General features: G+C 39.9%; 1 protein-coding gene across 1 annotated transcript; it reads left to right on the forward strand.

Annotated features, from left to right (window-relative positions):
• frzb (frizzled related protein) lies at window positions 1-24,360 on the forward strand. The gene is made up of 8 exons (XM_083997061.1): window positions 1-312; window positions 13,820-14,068; window positions 17,431-17,466; window positions 18,043-18,102; window positions 19,023-19,088; window positions 21,404-21,608; window positions 21,695-21,758; window positions 23,164-24,360. Exons 1-8 carry the CDS (start codon window positions 99-101, stop codon window positions 23,227-23,229), a joined length of 960 nt encoding a protein of 319 aa, XP_083853187.1. The 5' UTR covers window positions 1-98; the 3' UTR covers window positions 23,230-24,360.

The raw sequence follows: 24,360 nt of genomic DNA on the forward strand, positions 1-24,360 counted from the left end.
CGGCAGGAAAACCACGTCGGATTAAACTCAGTGAGAAGAAGGACCGAGAGAGACTCAAACCCGAACCGAACCAGACCAGACCCAGACCAGACCCAGACATGCTCTTCTCCCCGGGACTCTCCGTGTCTCTGCTGGCCGTGTCCTGCGCTCTGTGGCCGCCGGCTGCGGTGGTGCGGGCGGCGTCCTGCGAGCCGGTCCGAATCCCGCTGTGCCGGTCCATGCCCTGGAACATGACCAAGATGCCGAACCACCTCCACCACAGCACGCAGGACAACGCGGTGCTGGCCATCGAGCAGTTCGAGGGGCTGCTGGGTGAGTGCAGTGCAGTGCAGTGCTACTCTTAATTAACAACCTTAATTAATCCTTTAATAATGGAGCCACAGCCTCATTAACTAATTAAACTAACACTATTTTTAAATGTCTGTGCAGCTGAAGTTCCTAATTTATGCTTTTATAGGTTCTTTTATGACAACAATTAAACATTTCTCACCTTTTTTTGTTCATTAATTAGAGCTAATAATTCTCAACTCAAACTTTATTTATATATCACTTTAAAAACAATCCAAGTTGACCAAAGTGCTGTACAGATCAATAAAACATACCATTATTAAATACCACAAAATACATAAGTAAAGTGCAATAGAATACACACTATTGGTAAACAAATAAAGTACACTTACAGTATGATTAGGCTATTAATTAAACAAATGATCCACAAATCATTCTAATATTGTCCCTAAATCATTATATGGAAATCAATCAACTGATCATGCCAAGTGTCAGTGATATAAAGTTTAATTGTCTAATAGGGCGGCAGTCAGAAACATCATCAATTAGAGTTGAAAAAACTAAAAAATAATCAATCAGCAGCTATTTAAATGATTAATTGTGATTAAAGTGTTTTTTTAATTGAAGAAATTACAAATGGGCTATTTCACAAGTTGCAGCTTCTCAGATTTTAGGTTTTTTGCTTCTTAAACTGAAAAAATGAAGGGAAACTGTGGTGTCACTCATTTTAACCCCCTTAAGAGTGTTTGGTCGATCAAAGAGTGAAGGAAATTAATGAAGGAAAGAGGGAGAGAAAGAAAATGTTTCATATCAGATCAGATTCATTTAAAGGTCCAACTCATGATCCTCCTCCATCGCCGTCATCCCTGAGGACTCGTCTCTCTCTGTCTCCACCCAAACACTTGGAGGCGACTGATGCTGAACGTTTTCAGAGGGACTAAACTTTCTCTTTCTAGCCTGACAAGCCAGACTATATCATTAAAATGTCTAGTCTGGCGAGATGAAGGCTGTCTTTCAAACTGCCTCTGCACCAATAGGGTAGCGCTACGACCAATCAGAGCAAAGAGCAGGATGATGTCACGTCGGTAGATTAAACTTTTCCCATATCCCGTCGGCAAAACACCAAATACATCCTTCTTCGAAATGAATGCCTTCAGTGCAGTTTCTTGCTCAACTTTTAAAGAAAATGACAAGTTTAATTCTTTCAAAGTTGATGCCAACGCCGATTCAAACGATTCCTTTGCCAAAGCAATCTTGTCATGTTTTTTTTTTTACTGTCGCAAGTATGTCGCCCACCCATGACTCTCTAAACAGATAGAGCGCTGTGATTGGTGAACACAAAAACGGTGTTCGAGACTCAAAAAGTTCCTATGGCTTGTTTCTAGACCCACCTACACTGCAAAAACTCAAAATCTTACCAAGAATATTTGTCTTATTTCTAGTCAAAACAAATCTACTTATACCTAAAATAAGACTCATCACATTAAAAAGCAGCTTGTTTTTGACACTTTTTACTTACAGATTTTCCACTTGAAATAAGTAGAAAAATCTGATAGTGGATAAAGTTTTTCTTTCTTATTACAGGCACAAAAAACTTCCTTTCACTGGCAGATTTTCCTACTTATTTCAAGTGAAAATTTGTTTGAAACAAGTGAAAATTATCCAAAAACAAGTTCATTTTTAGGTGATGATACTCATTTTAAGTGAAAAGAGGTTAGTTTTGACTAGAAATTAGACATTTTGACAAGAAATACGACAAATATTCTTGGAAAGATTTTGAGTTTTTGCAGTGTAGCTACGGAGCAGATATATTTGCTGCCGGCCACTAGGGTGCGTCTAGATTTCTAGGCTATTCTCTTTCCACAGACTGAAGTGAAACGATCTTGTCTTGTGTAGATGTTTCCTCTCAGATCTGAACCTGAACCTGCGTGACCGCCCGGTGGGTTCAGGTGCTTCTGTTCACACATGCAGTCGATCCAAACGGCAAACTGCTCTGGTGTCGTTTTTAGTGTTGTAGTGATGAGCCGTCACTTTTGTCCAATATTTATTCCTCACCCACATATGAACTGTGACTTCATTCATCCTCTGGGCTCAGTTTGGTACGAGGCGGCTCAAGTTACCCAGCAGGACCTGATCATGATGATGATGATGATGATGGAGGTTTTTAAAGGGATAGTTCACCCAAAATTGAAATTTCACTCATTATCTACTCCCCCTCATGTGGACTAAGGGCTGGGAGAAGTTTCAGAGTCCTCCGTGGCTTCTCTGAGTTACAGGGGGTCTCGGCGTAGCAGTGCATGTCCATGTAACGGTTGCAAATGGATACCAACTGTCTTCGTAACAAAAAGACACACCAAAAAACATCCAAATACCTCCATGCTGCTCGTATGTAATGTCCGTCTTGTATTGAAGCCCTGAAATGCGAAATTGTCCCGAAAAAAATCAAATAAGTCTATATTTCAAGCTTGTTTTGTAGCGGAAGCTTCTCGAAGCTCCTCTTCCTGGTTCGTCAAATTTGGACGGACATTACATACGAGCAGCATGGAGGTATTTGGATGTTTTTTGGTGTGTCTTTTTGTTACGAAGACAGTTGGTATCCATTTACAACCGTTATATGGGCATGCACTGCTACGTCGAGATGCCCTGTAACTCAGAGAAGCCACGGAGGACTCTGAAACTTCTCCCAGCCCTTAGTCCACATGAGGGTGAGTAGATAATGAGTGAAATTTCAATTTTGGGTGAACTATCCCTTTTAATCTGTGGGGTTTATTTCTGGTTTATGTCGCTCATCGTGACACCAGAGCTGCAGGCTGCTGTCACACAAAGAAACGTAGTTGGTTGAACGTGGATGTAAACACGATAATGTTTTCCATCCGTCCAGTGAAAACCACTGAGTGTAAACATGAGTTTGTTTGTGAGAAACGAGTCTAAGCGGTGCGGACGCCTCACCACACCCTTCAGACCGGCTACAGTGTGGTCAGGCAGAGCTCAAGGTCTGTGGTCACATAGAGAAACCACCACTCAGACCAGATCCACTACAGCCTGAAACCACCAACCAAGCAAGAGAATTATTTGTTTTTGTATTTTTTTTTTTTTTTTACCATAAATCTGTGTGATTTGATCTGGCAACCATTTATAAACTATTGAATTTCTTTTGAGTTTCTGTCAAAAGTTTGTTTAAAAGCTCCATATTGTCTTTCTTGTTGATCAGAAGAAGATGTATTTGTGGTTTTAAGAAACAAAAAACATCTATCTCCTCTCTTTCTCTCTCAGCTTCTCTCTGGAGCTCTAGTAATAACAGATCGGTGTCAGCCAATCAGAAGAGAGGAGGCTCTGAGTCTCTCTTTTGATTGGCTGACTGTTTTCTGTAGTGATCCAATAAAAATAGAGCAGATTTCAGAATAAAACACTCAGAGAAACCAAAATCCTGCAAGTTGTTGGATGGTGGGTCCAGGTGGTGAGGGGGCGGGGCTTAGTTGTGACATCACAAAGTGACAGGAAGTCCTGACGGCTGGTTTTAAGGCTCAGTTTCTGAATACAGGCTGTGTGCATTTCTCTGTGGACTGAGGCTTTGATACTTTAACAGTATTAATATAGAACCTAGAGCTGCTTTATAATCACACTACACATGGACATCTACCTTTATACTGTATGGAGCTTTAATACAAACATCTACCTTTATACTGTATGGAGCTTTAACACAAACATCTACCTTTATACTGTATGGAGCTTTAATACAAACATCTACCTTTATACTGTATGGAGCTTTAACACAAACATCTACCTTTATACTGTATGGAGCTTTAATACAAACATCTACCTTTATACTGTATGGAGCTTTAATATAAACATCTACCTTTATACTGTATGGAGCTTAAACACAAACATCTACCTTTATACTGTATGGAGCTTTAACACAAACATCTACCTTTATACTGTATGGAGCTTTAACACAGACATCTACCTTTATACTGTATGGAGCTTTAACACAGACATCTACCTTTATACTGTATGGAGCTTTAACACAAACATCTACCTTTATACCGTATGGAGCTTTAATACAAACATCTACCTTTATACTGTATGGAGCTTTAACACAAACATCTACCTTTATACCGTATGGAGCTTTAACACAAACATCTACCTTTATACTGTATGGAGCTTTAATACAAACATCTACCTTTATACTGTATGGAGCTTTACCTGGCTACAGGTGTACTGTGACATCAGTGTGAGGTTATAGGTGCTTACAGGTGCAGCAGCACTCGGTTCTGACAACTTAAATCCAAAGTGGACGATAAAAAGCAGCTTTTCTGGCTGCTGTTAAGTTAAATATAACTGTACGATCTGATAACGTCTTTTAGAAATAGAAATCTCACAATCTGAATAAGTAAAACCACATGTGTAACTTTTTTTTTTTTGTGATTTGGATGCAGTAAGTCTCGGCCTTCAGTCTGCAGCTGCCATCGCCTCGACAGGAGCAATAAGACCTGTGGTGTGGGGGATGTTTAAGTGGGTGGAGCCACTGTAACGTCAATGGACCTTTTATTTCTGCTACAGTAGCTTATTTAATACCTAATTGGCAAAAAAAAATACTTTGAGTGTTTGCCTTCCACTGCTGTACATACGTAACATGACTGCAACACACACAAGTATCTGTAGATATGTTTCATTGAGTGTATGGTGAACAGTGTTGACCTGCATGAACTCGCCTCTACAAGATAATAGAGTTAAAAACACAAAAAATCTGTTTAAACTCAAAGAGAACTGGATGAACAACAGATTTATGAACCAGGTCCAGACTAAACATGAAATCCAGCTCTGACCAAGGATGACTTATTATATCCACAGACATTAAAGGGCTCATTTACATAATTAACTAACTGGCTGACCGTAAAGCCTCAGAACATTTCAATACCAGGAACCCACATCTTGGCATTTCTCATAATTTTTTTTTTTTTTTTTACCAAAAATGTGTTCTAGGTTCCCAGGAAAAATAACAGTGGTTTTCCTGGATCTTTGAGCCGGTGTCTGGAACAGTGTGAAGGCCACACGCCCCAAAGTCACTGGGATCAAATTTAACCAATATTGAGTCATTACAGAACAAACACAACACTGGATTATCGTAATGAGAGCCGTGAAAACCGCAAAATCACAACAATGGGCTGTTTGGACGAGCGTCATCCTGCTGTTTTTTTTTTTTTTTTTTTTTTACATTTACCGAAGTAAAAGCTTTAAAACCTCAGAAATCCGAGAAGCTGTAACCAACAAATATTTGGCTTTAAGAGTCCATTATAAAATTATCTTGTTTAGTTTCTCATCGATCGACTATTACAGCTCTAATGTGAATCATATAAGAAGTATTTTATTTCACAAATGACAATACATTAGTGGAAAGTAACAACCAGTTGACTGACCAACAACTTTAGCCAAAACATTCTTGATAATGCAGGTTTTTATCTTTCTATTCGTTCTTTGTGCAAAGTTCATTGGTTATAACTTAACCAACTTGACCAATAATCAAAACTTGAATTGGTCAAACAAGATGCATCATGTTTGGTGAAAATCCGATTGGTCAAACAAACACACTGCAAAAACTCAATATCTTACCAAGAATATTTGTCTTATTTCTAGTCAAAATGTCTCATTTCTAGTCAAAACAAATCTCTATACTTAAAATAAGACTCATGGCATTAAAAAGTAGCTTGTTTTTAGACACTTTTTACTTCTTTCAAGCTAATTTTCACTTAAAATAATCTGACAGTGGAGCAGGTTTTTCTTTCTTATTACAAGCACAAAAAACTTCATTTCACTGGCAGATTTTTCTACTTATTTCAATTGAAAATGAGTTTGAAACAAGTGAAAATGATCTAAAAACAAGTTAATTTTTAGGTGATGAGTCTTATTTTAAGGGGAAAGAGATTAGTTTTGACCAGAAATGAGACATTTTGACAAGAAATAAGACAAATATTCTTGGAAAGATTTTGAGTTTTTGCAGTGAAGTTCGAAGCATCGGTTGCAGCCATGATGAACCAAAGAGAAACTTGTGGTTGGATGGATAAAAACTGATCCACAGTTCTTCTTATGATTAATTACCATCCATAAACTTAATTTAAGGCAGCAAACCTCAGGAGTCACAGAAAATGAGTGTTGTACATCACTGGAAGTAATAATACAGATGGTATCAATGTCAAACCTCCATGACTCATGACTTTATAATTCCTCTTCCTCCTCTTCCTCGGCCTCTCAGGTCCAGGTCAAACTGAAAGATGAAAGAGAAACTGAATCATCCATTATTCTTCTGCATCACTTTTATCTCCGACTTCCATTTGTTAAACATTAAAAGTTCGGCCTTGTGATTCATTCTCGAGTTACTTGCGCTCGCGGTTTTGCACAAAGCAACAGACCTGGGTGTGTTCCTGCAGGTTTTTTCTCTTCCAACTCAGTGATTTAAAGTTTCCCTCCGGACCCGAAAACAGCTGATGTTGTTCTGGCAGCACAACTGTTGGAAAAGGAGGATGTGACCAGAGCTGATAGAGGTGATGGATTAAACTCACCAAATAAGACAAAAGACTGAAGAAGGAAAGGGAGGGGGGGAAAAAAGGCAGAAATTTCCTTTAATCAGCCGTGACACTGAACTGTTTCCTCAGTTTGGTTTATTTGGCTGTAAATCCTGAACAGGACTCAACTGAGAACATCGACTTGGAACTGGAAAAAAGGTTTTTGGAGATTTGGGGAGGTTACAGCGTGTTTATAATAACATACTGTAGGACTCAGTCTGAAGAGTCCACAGCCGGCCGGGCGCGGGCCAGCGGCTAAGTGAGGCTGTAAATCCCAACAGTAGCCTGCTGTGACAACGCTAACACGCTAATGTTTAGCTGGTTAACCATATTCACAAGCTTGATTTAGCGTGTAAGCATGCTAACTTTCGCTAAATTAGCGCCACGAATCAAGTCGGGACAGAAATGGGAGGCAGATGTGATGTGAGCATCGAGTGGTTGGTCGGTTTCTGTAATGAGTTTGGTGCAAGAAATGGACATTTTGACCAGCTGGTGGCGCTAGAGAAGAGTCAGAGTGAAGAAAAAACGATGGGAGTCCTCTAGGGGTGTGGCCAAAAATTGATTCACATAAGAATAATCGCAATTCTCATTTAATACGATTCAGAATCGATATAAAATGTCCCAAAAAAATTAAACAAATCTGCTGGCTGTCGGCCTCCATTTCCTTAGAATTTAAAAGGCAGCATGTTCAACTGCACTATTCCTTTTTTTTAAATAAAGAGGCACTTTTAATTTTGTTACTTAAGCAATATGTGATATTGCTTTTATGCAGCAGTTTCAACAATTCCATCTAAGCATGGATACATGTTTAAAACTCCATAAATGTGAAAAAGGCACTTTAGTCATTCTGTCTTATATTGCAAAGCAGACTGGAGTAGATCATGAGGATCCTTTGCACACCGACAGACTGAAGCAGAAATCATTAGGAATCAAATCGTTTGGAATCGAAAATCGATTTTGAATCAAATCGTATAGCCCCAAAAACCAGAATCGAATTGAGTTGAATCGTGAGATAGTAAAAGATTCCCACTCCTAGAGTCCTCTGGAAAACATGAATGTGAAAAATTGTTGAGATATTCTGACTGGTTGGTTGGTGACAAAATCCATTGGATGGAGTCCTAGGAAACCATGAAGGTCTGCAAAACTGATCATATCAGTCCGTTCAGTTGTTGTTGAGATGTTTGACCAGCTGGTGGCGCTAGAGAAAAGTCAAAGTAGCTAAACCAAAACCAAAACCAACAGGATTAATCCTCAGGGAACCAGGAATGCCTGTGACAAATGGCTATATGATAGTTGTAGATGGGCTACTTCAGTCTGGATCAAAGTGTTGGACGTTATGACGACCAAGCTTCAGAGCATAAACCCCGAGTTTAACAGGTTAAAGGTGAATTCAGTGAATGTTACAGTTGTGGGTGTTTTCTTGTTCTTTTTGTTGGGTTCTGTCGAGCTGAGGTGGTTTTACAGTCTGACTGTTCACCGCTCCGTCCAGCTGCGCCTCAGCCAAACCTTCATTTTACGGTTTTTACTTGAGCCCAGAAAGGCAATAAAATAAACTCAGATTGATGCAGCTGATCATTAAACACAAACTGGCCTCGATGTTAAAAGTTCACACAAATTATATAAAACTGCATATTTTTCCTCCCGCCCTCTGCTGGTATGTGACCATGCAGATAGTTTTGGTTTTAATTGTCAATATTCTGAGGTTTCTGCCTCCACCCAACACGGTGAACAGAGTTTAAGTCAGTGGATTATGTGCAAAAGGTTAAATAAAACAATTCTGGTTCTATATTTGACTGGACCAGTCCGGTGTTTTCTCTCTAAGCCTGAAGTGTTTCTTCTCCACATACCTGCTGATACTGAATATCACAACCTCTGTGTGCCTTTGATAAGTTGAGCTAATAACACCGCTCTGAAAATCTGCACGTTCTGTACATGCTGTCCTTTTTTCTTTCTTTTTTTTTTTACAGTAGGCTACACAGACTGTCTCCAGTTTTTCCGTCTTTATCTTGATGCCACGCTCTGTAGAAAGTAAATATTACACAGTTCTTTTTATTTAAGGGTGAAGTTGATTTAGTCTGAGCGGTAAATCTCTTTTCAGGCTCCAGCTAGTGTCATTAATTCACCACATTATTACTCCTCTTTAATAAAAGATCAGAGCTGAGGTTTGTGGTGCAATGGGCTCAGGATCTCAAGTTCCCGATCAAACATGTGAAAAATATTTTTTTTTTGGTCATCATTTCGTAACTTCCTGAAACAGACAAGTTGAACAATCCGCAGCTGTTTAACATCTGATTGTGGACATTCTCAGACATGGACGACATATTGTATAGTCTACTGTTGTTTGTTTGGTTTTAGTTGCAGATTTTACATTTATTTTTAGAAATTTGGGGTCTTAGTCAATCAGTTCCTGCTTGTTTTTCATTAGCATTGTAGTTTTAGGGTTAGCAAAGTGGTAAGTCCGCCATTTTGGTCCCGACTCTAACATCTGGATAACTGTTTCACATTAGATGTTCATGTCATCACAGGATGAATTATTTATATTTGTTGACCCTCTGACTTTTCATCCGGTTGTATCATCACCCCAACATTTTAACTTACGAGATCTAGTGACCTTTAGTGCTAATTAGCAAATATGGACATGCTAACTAGCAGCTAATGGGAATCCTTATAAACATTAAGAGCACTAAACCAATTTGATAGTGAATGCTTCACCTGCTAAACATTAGCACTGTTGATTCAGATTCAGATTTTTTTTTTTTTTTTTTTAAATGGGAACAGTATATATTGATGGACCTTGACATGTAAATATGTGGGATTGTAGCCAAATGGCTAATTTCCATCCCCAGTCCCATTGGCAGGTTGATGTTAAAAAACAATGACGATAAAAAAGTACAAAAAGTAAAAAGTACAAGAGGCAGGACTAGGACAATAAAACACCTTGACATCTTACACAAAATATGAACGACATACATAAACCACCAGTTAACTGACCATAGACGGTTAAAAGAGTGGGTAAGGGGACCAAATGATTACAAAGTGCTACAGTGCTAGTTAAAGTGCTATGTGCTAAAGTGACGAGTGCATAAATGCAAGATTGAATTGAATTGAATTGACAGCTGTAAACACGCAAACATAATGATATTATCACCTTACTTATGGCTGTTGAATCAAAAGTCACCTTCGCCAGAATTTCCACAATTAAAGGGACCCCGAGGAGTTTGCTTTTGGTTATAAAAGAGTCTCATATTAATGTGGATGAATCTACGTTACCACTTGTTAATGGGTCCATTTTCTATAAATATATCGTTTTGTCTTTATAGTTATTTTGTTATTATTATTGAGTGGTCGACTCGCCCAGCATTTCCTGGTTTCCCGGACGCTAGTTGGCATCACTTATGGTCGGAACTACGACGGTATCTGATCGTCCTCCAACCTCCGACTTTTGTTCTTGATTAATGAGAAAACATTCTTGGCAAATGCTTTCGCTTTCATCCATCTTGTACTGGTCTAAGAATTTCACCGTGCGCACGGAGGCTCATGGAAAACAAGGACTTTCCGAAAGTCCTGGTAGTCACTTTAAAATGTTATTAATACTTTCTAAAATAAATGTTAATATACGTATGTTTTCATTTAAGGCCCTGTATGTTTCCATTTCAGCTTACTGCTAGCTATAGCTAACTGCTGAGTCATCTTGTTTATGTGCTTAATTAAAACCAGAATGCTTTACATTCTAGTCTCTAATTGGATTTTGTTGTTTGATGATCTTCTTGCGAATATAATACAATTACAACAGATCATTTATGAAGGTATTTTAATTGCGGTCTCAACATCCATCTATGAAATGCAGCATAAGCCAGTTAGCCAGCTCAGCACTTTACTTCTGGATGTTTGTGGTTTCAAAATAATATATAAATAAAATTAAAATGTTTTTAACTGCGAAACAAAATCAAATTTAAATGTATGTGGATAACCCGATTAGCTGCCATGATGTTTCATGGTGCGTGCTCCGTACTGATAGGCCCTGGGTGCAGTTAGGAGCTCAGCTGAGGTCGGAGAGAAAGTTGGGAAAGGCCAAAAAAAAAAAAGCTCTGACCAGAAAAATGTCCTAATGAAAGATCTGCAGGCCAAAAACCAGGAGGTCACAAGTTCATAATATTTCTGTGACTTCACCGTGAAGCCGAGCAGCCAAACCTCAGTCATCCCTGCAATAAAAACGCTGATCCGTCCTCCTCTGCACCCGCTATTGAACTCTTAACATGGCATGTGAGGGAGGACCCTGAACGCACCGCACTCAGGTCTTTTGTGTATTTGATCGTTGTAGTTGTACTCTCGTGTACTGTTGCCAACAAGTTGATCGATTTTTAGGGTGAGAAACGATAGAAAATAGAGAAAAATGTTCATCATCGCTCCATTGAAGCCCTGGTGAACATATTCACACTGCAAAAACTCAAAATCTTTCCAAGAATATTTGTCTTATTTCTTGTCAAAATGTCTCAATTTTAGTCTAACCTAACCTCTTTCCACTTTAAATAAGACTCATCACCTAAAAATTTACTTGTTTTTAGATATTTTTTACTTGTTTCAAACTAATTTTCAATTGAAAGAAGTAGAAAAATCTGCCAGTGAAAGCAAGTTTTTTGTGTTTGTAATAAGAAAGAAAAACTTGCTCCACTGTCAGATTTTTCTACTTATTTCAAGTGAAAATATGCTTGAAAAAAGTTTAAAGTGTCTAAAAACAAGCTACTTTTTAATGTGATAAGTCTTATTTTAAGTATAATGAGATTTGTTTTGACTAGAAATGACATTTTGACTAGAAATAAGACAAATATTCTTGGTAAGATTTTGAGTTTTTGCAGTGCAGTTCGTTTTTTAATGTCCAAACCATCATAGAAATCTTGGAAAACACTCAAATATTCAGATAGAAGAAGCTGGTACCAATGGATTTGCGGCATTCCTGCTTTGAAACTGATTTATCTGTTGCTCATGTCTAAAGAAGACTTGTATCTCCTTCAGCTGTTTCATGGAAGAACCAGACTTTATTTTTTTTTTTTAAACACAGTTGTTCATCTTCCGTGCTGACGACTTGAGTGGGAAAGATTTACGTCCATCCAAACCGCAGAAGAGCTCCGACTGTCATGTAACACTGTCTATGAGGAAGATTAATGGGGTCTGTCCAAAATCGCTTCTCCCTTTTTTTACAACTGGTGTGACATGCTCTAGTTAGTGGTGCATCGTGGCAGCTGACAGGGCGTCCTCTATCGATGCCAAATCTCAAATGTTATTCAACTGCTGCCATGGGAAACATCCGCCCAGAGGTCTGAATCACAGACAACTGTTTCCCCTTCATGTCCAAGAGTGGTTTTTAAAAAGGAAAAACATGCACAACGCTGTCACTGAAGAATTATTATGGTTTATATATTTTACTCGCACGAAAAGCTCTGTTCAAATTAAGTGTTTTCAGGTGACTCAAATTTACTCCGTTACAAGTAAAAGTAGCTCAGTCGACATGTTACTCCAGTAAGAGTAAAAAAGTACTTGCTTTTAAAGGTACTTAAAGGCACAACGAGGACTTTCTATTTGGTTATAAAAAAGACTCATATTAATGTGGATGAATCTACGCTACCCACACTTGTTAATGGGCCCATTTTCGATAAATATATCGTTTTGTCTCTATCGTTATTTTGTTATTATTAGTGGTGGCGGAAATGCTGGGCGAGCCGACCAGCGTTTCCTTACTTTCGGTTTTGTGGCGAGTCATGAGAATAACGCAGCCGAATCACCGTTTATGGTCGGAACTACGACGGTATGTGATCGTCTTCCAACCTCTGACTTTAATTCCTGATGAATGAAAACTCCTCGTTGTCCCTATAAGTATCCAAAAGTACATGCTTTTACATTTACTTTAAGTAAAAGTAAGAGTAAGAGTAAATTTCTTATTTTTCACATCAATGAATTACTATCATTTTTTTCTAAATGAATTTAAGCACCTTTTAACTCTTGTTTCTGAGAATGAACTCTTTGAAACCAGCTGCACTGATGTGCTGCTTTTAGGGGTTAGGGTTTCCTTCTTTGACAAACACAGCTTGTTGTGTCCAATAGGATTTTAGAAAAAAAAAAAGAGCAGACCTGAAAGTAACCAGTACTTTTCAGCCTTCCTAGAAATTAAAGCAGAAGTAAGCGATATTTTTGTGTTAATATAAGTCTTAAATAGTTATATCTTCCGACAGCAATCACTTACATAGAGTGTTTGGTCTGAAACACGGGTCTGTCAGTCACTCTGCTCTGCTCTGAGCTGAGGAGAAAACTTTCCTCGTATCCTACAACCTTTATCCAATGAGGAGAGAGAACGGCATAAAGGGGCAGTCCTCTCTGTGTGTGCAGCCAAGGGATGCACGTGAATATGGTGACGTAGGGACGAGGACCAATAGATCCATGACGAGGGCGGGGGCTGCTAACTCCATCGGCTGACAAGAAGTTATGGTGCGTTCAGGGCAACCCGTAACTCGTGTTTTACCGACCTGTGAAGTCGTACCAGTTCAATCTGGTACGACTTCACGGGTCGGAAGTTACGAGTGGCCGTTATAGTGACTTTCACAGGTAAAACAGGTCGGAAAAACACGAGTGGGTTGCCTGGAACGCTACAAAGTCGTAAGTTGTGACTTGAAGCTGTAATTTACGGTTTCAAAAGCCTGCCTGGAACGCAGCATTAGCCAAAACGACCGGATCGCTTACTTCTGCTTTAACTCGAGTAAAAGTAAAAAATATTTGTCTTGGAAATGTATTCAAGTAAGAGTAATAAGTACCAAAGAAATCTAATACTCAAGTAAAGTACAAATCCTGTGAATATGTACTTAAGTACAGTACTCAAGTAAATTTACTCCGTTACTGTCCACCACTGCTCAGCTCAAACTTTGAGCCACAGACCATAATAACAGAACTCACCTGTCTTGTTGTGTCTCGTGTGTGTCTAGGTACCGGCTGCAGCCCGGATCTGCTCTTCTTCCTGTGCGCCATGTACGCGCCCATCTGCACCATCGACTTCCAGCACGAGCCCATCAAACCCTGCAAGGCCGTGTGCGAACGGGCCAAGTACGGCTGCGAGCCGGTGATGAAGCGCTACAACCACAGCTGGCCCGACAGCCTGGCCTGCAGCGAGCTGCCGCTGTACGACCGCGGCGTCTGCATCTCCCCCGAGGCCATCGTCAAGGCCGAGGGACCAGGTATCAACAACACTCAGCATTTACATCATCAGCATCATCATCATCATTGAAATGTTGTAGATATAAATGCAACACCAAAGGTAGAAACATTAAACATCAGAATGTAAATAGTACAATTAATAACTGACTGCAAATTTACCTGTAGGATTTAAGACTTAAAGGGATAGTTCAACATTTTGGCAAATTGGCCCATTGCCATAATCCCTATAGTCTTAGCAGTAGGTTCGTTAGCTTTAATTGTCGGTGCAAGCTATTTTTAGAACGGCGGAGCAGAGCCGTGAGCTGCTCAGAGCTACGCTACGGAGGCTCATTATGGGATTTCTTGGTTTCCCTCATCAAACTCATCAAATACACAATCCAACAACTCCACAACGCTCTGGTGGACAAGTTGTGACCTGCACATTCACCACGCTATGAGATAATAACACAACGTTACCACACAGAGTTGTTTTAGAGGGAAATACAGAGACTGCTTGATGAAAAACTGTCCCTGAAGGCAACGCGCATCAGTTTTGCATGAATTTCCCTCTAAAACAACTCTGTCTGGTAACGTTGTGTTATTATCTCATAGCGTGGTGAATGTGCAGGTCACAACTTGTCCACCAGAGCGTTTTGGAGTTGTTGGATTGTGTATTTGATGAGTTTGATGAAGGGAAACCAAGAAATCCCATGAGCCTCCGTAGCGTAGCTCTGAGCAGCTCGCGGCTCTGCTCCGCCGTTCTAAAAATAGCTTGCACCGACAATTAAAGGTAACGAACCTACTGCTATGACTATAGGGATTATGGCAATGGGCCAATAATTTGCCAAAATGTTGAACTATCCCTTTAAAGAAAACTGCATTAGATCTGACACATGTTTACAGCTTTGTGCAGTACCTGTTTTGTGTATAGGGTTGTAAAATCATTGATCTACACAAAACTCCCTCAGTAAAACTACAGAATTTTGGAAATTAAAGGTTTCATTCATTTTACCTTTTGAAGTCTCGAGAACAGACCCTTATTTTTGATGATGTTAAAAGCTCAGAAGAAAAAAAAACACTTCCAAGTTCAGTCAAATAAAAAGAAACAACAGTTAAAAACAGGTTTCATTCAAAAGCAGAGGAATTGTTCATCATAATTTAATTTTAAACTGTTCTAAAGCAACAATTGTGTTGAGTTTGAGTGTTTTCTAAAAATTTGTAGAAAGTCAACAACACAGAAGCTGTCGGGTATCATCGGCATCTTTAAAGGTCCAAACTCTCGACAGTGTGAACACGGAGAGTCTGGTTCTGACCGAGGACGTCTCAGTCTCTGGACCATCAGGAAGCAGTTTGTTCCTTCCTGCTTTAGCTGAAGCTTATCGGTGTTTTCTATCATGTTTCTGGTCTCAGCAGTTTGTTTCTGCTGCTCCCCTCTCCAACAGATAGCGTGAGTCATTTCCCCTCCAACTTCACTCCCACTGACTTTCTCAAAGAGCTCTTTGATACCAGGCGGCCCACTCGTTTTACACTCAATAAAACCCTCACTGTCCTCTGCTTCTTTAAACAGGCCATGGACCAGTGAGTCCCTGAGAAAAAAAAAAACCCTCATCTCGAATCCCCTCGACTTCCATAACGATACACCCACGTAGCCTACACTGCAAAAACTCCAAATCTTTCCAAGAATATTTGTCTTATTTCTTGTCAAAATGTCTCATTTCTAGTCAAAACTAATCTCTTTCCACTTAGAATAAGATTCATCACCTAAAAATTAACTTGTTTTTAGATCATTTTCACTTGTTTCAAACACATTTTCACTTGAAATAAGTAGAAAAAGTTTTTTGTGCTTGTAATAAGAAAGAAAAACTTGCCCCATTATCAGATTTTTCTACTTATTTCAAGTAAAAATATGCTTGAAAGAAGTAAAAAGCTACATTTTATGTGATTTTACGTATAATGAGATTAAGTTTTGACTAGAAATGACAGTTTGACTAGAAATAAGACAAATATTCTTGGTAAGAGTTTGAGTTTTTGCAGTGTATCGCCTATAGCCGGCCTGGCTCGGCTCGGCCCGGCTCAGCTCAGCGGGGTTTGGGGATTTTCCCTCGGTGTGGGTTGTTGATTCGCTGAGGTTCAGTCGGGGTGGACCGTTTGAGCCGTGCCAGTGATTTTCAGCAGGACTCCGCTCTGAATGTTGCTTTAAGGAGTTTCGTCTCCTGTTGGAACAGAAATCTGAGGCAGCCTCGGTTTTGTCTCTTTATTTATTGCTCCGCTAAGTTTCCTGCGTGTCACACTGTGCAGGATGGATCCAATAATAAAAAAATAAAAGAAAAACCACCGGCATCGGGTTTTTCGGCGATGTCAGTGTGTGAAGGACGTGACGAAGGTCTGGGCTCTGCTGCTGCTGCTGTGTCAATAGAAACAAAACAGACAAACAGCAGAGAGGCTGAGGTCATCACAACCATCGTGCACCAGACTTCAGAGGAAAGAACTTGAAATCTGTGGTGAATGAATCCAGATATGCACCAGTTCTCCTCTGGTCCGGTCTCAAACACTCAAGCACTCCAAGTTTGGATTAAATGGGTTCAGTGTTTTTACGTAATTCTGCCGACAAACACGCAAACAAACACAACACAAGAGCGAAGAGACTAGAGAACCTCCTGAGTGGAGCTGATAAACACACTTCACTCACTTATAAACATTAAAGGACGACAAGAGAGGAGGAGGAGAGTGTGAACATGGTCAAAGTTTCATGTCAGAGCTGCGTAAAGCACAAGAAGCATCATATTGTGATATTTTTCTGTGTAGATGTCATTTCTGCTTAAAGGGATAGTTCAACATTTTGGCAAATTTTGCCCATTGCCATAATCCCTATAGTCACAGCAGTAGGTTTGTTACCTTTAATTGTTGGTGCAAGATGTTTTTAGAACGGCGGAGCAGAGTTGCTCAGAGCTACGCTGTTTTCGAGGCAAATGCAGAGAAAAACTGTCCCTGAAGGCAACGCGCATCAGCGGTTTTGCATGAATTTCCCTCTAAAACAACTCTGTGTGGTAACGTTGTGTTATTATCTCATAGCGTGGTGAATGTGCAGGTCACAACTTGTCCACCAGAGCGTTGTGGAGTTGTTGGATTGTGTATTTGATGAGTTTGATGAGGGAAATCAAGAAATCCCATGAGCCTCCGTAGCGTAACTCTGAGCAGCTCACGGCTCTGCTCCGCCGTTCTAAAAATAGCTTGCACCGACAATTAAAGGTAACAAACCTACTGCTATGACTATAGGGATTATGGCAATGGGCCAATTTGCCAAAATGTTGAACTATCCCTTTAAAATTAAATTATTAATAAAAAAATAAACATCAGTGTGGCGGACCTTCATGTTGTGTCCACTGTGTCTCTGTCTCTGTAGATACGTACAACCAGGACCCGTCCAGGTGTAACCCAGGTGAGGCTGAAGCTCCGTCTTGGTTTCCCTGCACTGCAAAAACTCCAAATCTTTCCAAGAATATTTGTCTTATTTCTTGTCAAAATGTCTCATTTCTAGTCAAAACTAATCTCTTTCCACTTAAAATGAGATCATCGCCTAAAAATTAACTTATTTTTAGATCATTTTCACTTGTTTCAAACAAATTTTCACTTAAAATAAGTAGAAAAATCTGCCAGTGAAAGCAAGTTTGTTTGTGCTTGTAATAAGAAAGAAAAACTTGCTCCACTATCAGATGTTTCTACTTATTTCAAATGAAAATAGACTTGAAATAAGTAAAAAGTGTCTAAAAACAAGCTACTTTTTTACGTATAACTATGTAATAGATGTATAAATATACATATTTTAAGTATAATGAGGTTTGTTTTGACTAGAAATGACATTTTGACTAGAAATAAGACAAATATTCTTAGTAAGATTTTGAGTTTTTGCAGTGTGAAGCTCCGGCCGGTTGCGTTCACTGGTCGATGAGATGTTTAGCAGCATCATCTGGTTGTTTCTCAACAAGAATCTTCTCCGTGTTTCATCCTCTGACAGAATCCAGTCCAGACTTCCCAATGGACTCCAACAACTTCCACTGCAGAGGACCGAATGGAGGTAACCCGTCTGTCCACCTGTCTGTCCACATGTCTCTACGTCAGGATGATTCAGAGCTTCTAACCCGACGTCCAGGCTGTATCACACCTGGGAACATCTGGAACATCCAACTTATTAAACCCAGAACACTTCAATATCACCAAAGCGCCTGAAAACCAAACGAACCCAAACTGATTTCTGTTCTTCAACGTGATTAAACCTACATTTACTATATTATACCAATCCATATGACAAGAATGTAGCATGCAATGCATTCTGGGATACCAAGGATCTAAGGAAACACTCACCACTCAAATTGTGCAATGATAAAATAATATTTATAATTTTTATGCATTGCCACACACTTAAAGGGATAGTTCAACATTTTGGCAAATTGGCCCATTGCCATAATCCCTATAGTCATAGCAGTAGGTTTGTTACCTTTAAATGTCGGTGTAAGCTGTTTTTAGAACGGCAGAGCAGAGCCGTGAGCTGCTCAGAGCTACGCTACGGAGGCTCATTATGGGATTTCTTGGTTTCCCTCATCAAACTCATCAAATACACAATCCAACAACTCCACAACGCTCTGGTGCACAAGTTGTGACCTGCACATTCACCACGCTATGAGATAATAACAGAACGTTACCAGAAGGAACTATCCCTTTAAACATAGACACTAAAACATCTATGTAACAACAGACAGAGAGATGTTTGGAAAGAGACTTATAGCTACAAGTTACCATGACGACCAGTTTCCGCTTTGTACACCGGTCAGATCAACATCCAAAAAGTCAGATAACTTCAACCCAAAGTGAACTCTTCCATCACCTCACATGATTAGACACATAGGAGTTGAAAACAGGAAGATTGATTCAATGCAGCAGTGTGAACTTTGTGTGTGTTTGTGTGTCAGTTTTTTTGTTGTGTGTGTTTGTGTGCAGATCGCTGCAGGTGTAAGGCCGTGAGAATGATTCTGAAAACCTACCTGAGGAACAACTACAACTACGGTGAGTCGACCTGGACTGTCTCGACTTTTTATTATGACCTATAATAATAATAATCATGATGATGTTTGTGAGAGAGTTATTTCATGTTTCATTTAATTTATAAAATGAGCACAGACCTCAGAGCAGTGATGTGTCAGTTCACACTTAAAACGAAATAGTTCACATTCATTTGTTTGGTTTTTGTTTGATTGATTGTTTTTATAAATATCTGGCTTTTCCATTTCAATAGAACCTGAACACAACTCACTGCAACTTCCAAACTAAATCAAAAACTGCACCACTTTAGAATCACAGACATTCAAAGTTACATTTAAAACTAATAAATAATCATTATATTTAAAGTATATTATACTTAAACAATGTGTTTTATTCCGCTGAAAGTTAAAAAATCAGATGCAGTTAATGTTTATTATATATGCAAATACCTGTCGCAGACTATTTGCATAAAAAATTGCATTTTTTTATTTCCATCCAAAGACGTAGATGTGTCCGTTTTGCAGCAACATAACATTGATGCTGGGTCGTATCTATGGAGACGTCATGTTCATGATTTGTAAATTGATTGGTTCAGTTCGACGTCCACAAAAAGTAAAAATTTAATGTTCAACGCCGCCCCTAGTGGAGATTTCAGAGAGGGACGGGTGTGATAAATTTGTTGAACTGGACCTTTAAAGTGTGAACGTCACTTCACCGGTTTGAACTCTGTTTCTCTGGTTCGTCCTCTCAGATTTAGTTTTCCTCCTTCGTGTCGTGGGGTCACTGATACGTTACTTAGATTAAATTAGACACAGAAAGGCTTTTCCAGATGATTGCTGCTGCAGTACACACACACACACACACACACACACACACACACACACACACACACACACACACACACACACACACACACACACACACACACACACACACACACACACACACACGCACACACACACTCAGCCATGATTTGGCAAATCCAGCAGAGATTTCCATGTGGACTTCTCGGGCCTCACTAATGCCTTTGGCCTCAGAATCCACTCGGGGAAAAGTTTTTAGATTTTTTCCAGCCGTCGTTAAAAAACAAGAGCTCACGTAAAAAAAAAAAGAAAAGAAAAAAGAAAAAGAATCAGATATAATTAAAACAGAGTAGTTTAGAGGTGGTCTCTGTAATCACAGAGTCTGTTCTGGTTTATCTGAGTCATTGTTCCTGTGGCTCCTGTCGTCTCCTCTGACGCTTCATGATGTTGGAGCTGCAATAACACGACAGAGAAACGGTGACAAAGAGATAAACAACTCAGCGACCTGGTTTTTACTGTCAAATCCAATTAAATTAGTCTTTTTTATCTGGAAGTTCAGCTTTTTATCATCTTTGTCCCATAGATTTCTTCTGAAGGACCAAAACCGACATAAATATGAATATATAAATGTGGTAATACATTATGTAATTCCTAAATGAATTCATTTTGGTAATGGAGATGTACATTTATTTTTATTTATTTATTTTCAAATATTCTGTTCCTTATTCATAGATTTATTTATGTATTTCTGCGCCTATCTATGGAGGAATAAAGTGCCACAATTAAATAAATAAATACACCATTAAATAATTACTTAAATGTGTCATTAATTAAATAAAACTGGTATTATATTATATATATATATATATTATATTAATATATAAATGTGTCATTAATTCATTAAATTTGATGAAAGAAAAAGAAGAACGCCGCACACTCGGCTCCAGTGCAGAGATTTATTTTGACAACGTTTCGGCCAAAGCCTTTGTCAAGACTTGACAAAGGCTTTGGCCGAAACGTTGTTCTTCTTTTTCTTTCATCAACTTTATCCATCGCCAGCACCTCTACAATTACGGTTGTTCCTCATCTTAACATTAATTCATTAAATACCAATTAATTTATGTAAAAAACATATATATGAAATTATTTAATGGTGTTTTTATTTATTTCATTTTGGCACTTTCAGTCCTCCATACCTATCTGGTATTATTCCCAAATGTATTGATACATTTATTTATTTCTGTGTTTTGTCAAGTTGTCATTAGGATTGACACATACGTATGTATTTAAATAAATACAGACATGAAAATGAAAATGAATTTACAAACCATTCGTATGGATATTTATTTATATATTTCTATATTTGTTTGCTTATACTAGTGTAATTTCTTGTCCTGCAGTCCTTCAGCTTTTAGTGGAACCACCATAAACCACAGCTCTGGTTCTAAGACAATATTTAGAGACTGAGCTGCAGGCCAAGACAAAGTCGGATGATGATTTTAGTGTTTATATATTTTTCTACCTCTAACTCCTCAGTGATCCGGGCGCGGGTGCGGGAGGTGAGGAACCGCGGCTTGGAGCCGACGGCGGTGGTGGACGTGAAGGAGGTGCTGAAGTCTTCTCTGGTCAACATCCCCAAGGAGACGCAGACGCTCTACTACTCGTCCTCCTGCCTGTGTCCTCCGCTGACCCCGGGGGACGAGTACCTCATCATGGGCTACGAGAACGAGGAGACGTCCAGGTACGAGCCCGCGAGGACATGAGGGCCTGATTATCAATAAGATTATTGATCAGAGGAGCTGAAACACGACACTCTGGTCTCTGCAGGTTGCTCCTGATCGACGGCTCCATCGCTCAGAAGTGGAAGGACAAAATGGGCAAGAAGGTCAAGGTACGACTCTCTCACTCACACACACACACACACACACACACACACACACACAGAGTATATTCTACTTATTCTCCATTAAAGGGATAGTTCAACATTTTGGCAAATTGGCCCATTGCCATAATCCCTATAGTCATAGCAGTAGGTTTGTTACCTTTAATTGTCAGTACAAGCTATTTTTAGAACGGTGGAGCAGAGCCTGTGAGTGAGCTGCTCATGGAATTTCTTGGTTTCCCTCATCAAACTCATCAAATACACAATCCAACAACTCCACAACGCTCTGGTGGACAAGTTGTGACCTGCACATTCACCACGCTATGAGATAATAACACAACGTTACCAGACAGAGTTGTTTTAGAGGGAAATTCATGCAAAACTGCTGATGCGCGTTGCCTTCAGGGACAGTTTTTCATCAAGCAGTCTCTGTATTTCCCTCTAAAACAACTCTGTCTGGTAACGTTGTGTTATTATCTCATAGCGTGGTGAATGTGCAGGTCACAACTTGTCCACCAGAGTGTTGTGGAGTTGTTGGATTGTGTATTTGATGAGTTTGATGAGGGAAACCAAGAAATCCCATGAGCAGCTCGCGGCTCTGCTCCGCCGTTCTAAAAATATCTTGCACCGACAAATAAAGGTAACAAACAATTTGCCAAAATGTTGAACTATCCCTTTAAAGGGACATTGTGTAACTTCTCCTGTTATCTATTCAGGAAAGTCGATTATTTGGTTCTTCAGTCTGTTTTTAATTAATCAGTAATCCCCCCCATCAACAAAGTGAAGTGTTCCTTTCAGCTCTGAATGAGCCGTTCATATCATTCATATCTCCATGGAGCGGGTAAGCTCGGTGCTGCTGCCATGTGGTGTCTCCATGTTTTCACGTTCAGTGGCAGCGTGACGGTAGGAAACCACGGAAACTCAGCGGAGACACCGGAGCTGTCGGCTCAGGTGGAGGTGGCGTCTGTGAAAAGTCACCGCGGTAACGCAGTGAGGAGGAATGGAGCGTTACACTGATGCTGCATTCACCTGCAGTCGGGCAGACGGCCGTCGCTAACAAACCAGATGTCATTTTAGTCACAGAAGTCGAGAGAAAGCCAGTAAAACAATACGACATCGCCATGACAACATATTACAACACGTGTATTGTTTTGCCTCGTGCTGACGGACCACTTGTTTACATAGAGGCTTGTTTATGCCGTTACGTGCATCGGCTGTCGTCCGTCTGCCATCTGCTGTCTGCCCAATTTCACGTGAATGCAGCATGAAAAATACGATTTGAGTTGCTTGTTGCGATATACAACCGCAACGCTAGATGGGAGTAATTCTTACACAATGTACCTTTAAACACAGCTGCTCAGGTGTTTTTGATCTGACCTGTGTGTCACGTTTCACTTCCTGTGTTTCTGTGCAGAGGTGGGACTCCATCCTCCAGGGGAAAGGCCAGGGGGGGGCCAAGGAGCGCCGGAATCGCCAGTGAGATCTAACTGTGTGTGTGAGTGAGTGTGTGCATGTGTGAGTGCGTGCGTGCGTGTGTGTGTGTGTGTGTGTGTGTGTGTGTGTGTGTGTGTGTGTGTGAGTGTGCACGTGTGTGTGTGTGTGTGTAGATATTGCACTATCACAGGCTGTTGTAGCTGAATGTAGTTCATCTCTTCATCCGTCAGACTGTTGAGTCTGATTTTTGTCATTTACTTTCTTTGCACAAACATTATTTAGTGTGTGTGTACATGTGTGCGCATGTGAAATGTGTGTGCGTGTGTGTGTGTGTGTGTGTGTGTGTACACCTGAAGCACTCAATAAAGACAAGAGGAGGGGGCGGAGCTTGTGAGCTGTCGTACTAACCCTACGCAGCCCGACAGTCTGTACATGACACTTTTTTGGAACAAAAATTTCTTTTCAGTGGCGGCCATGTTGGCTCCACGGCTCCTCTCCTCTCCACACGGTCACAGTTCTTTTAGTAAGAATAATAATAATAATCCTGGATGAAGGCCACGTTACCATGGCGACGGGATGGGAGGACATTTTTAAATGATGCGAAAGCCATTCGGACTGTGATCGGTCTGCAACCGTGACCGGAACTTTAACTGAACTCTGCAGAAAGGAAGGAAAGACGATTATTCACGCTGTGTTCAGACGGCAGCAGCAGCAGCAGCAGCAGCAGCAACGACTGAGTTCACTGGCTTCTTCAGCACGGATCACTGGACCGGCCACAGCGTCTGCTTGAACAGACCCGAACAGTGGGAAACTCAATCATACCACAACGACAAAGGGAGGAAACAGCTATAAAAAGACGAAAAAGATACGACAGAGAGACTGAAAACTACCACAAAAAGTCCCAAACTACATTTAGACAAGACACAAACATGCAGAAAAGAAAATAATGACGATAGCAGCCGCAAAGAGACTAAAATGACTGCAAATGAAATAAAAATGAGACACAAAACTACCACAAAGAGACTCGACCAGAACAACAGAGACACAAAATGACCACAAAGAGACAAAACAGCCACAAAGAGACATAACATGACAGCTGATTGTAGAACAACGATCACAAAAAGACTTAGCAAGTACAACAAAGCCACTATCAAGACACAAAACTTACTACAAACTA

This window comes from Trachurus trachurus, assembly GCF_905171665.1.
Source record: "Trachurus trachurus genome assembly, chromosome: 21".
NCBI classification, from domain to species: domain Eukaryota; kingdom Metazoa; phylum Chordata; class Actinopteri; order Carangiformes; family Carangidae; genus Trachurus; species Trachurus trachurus.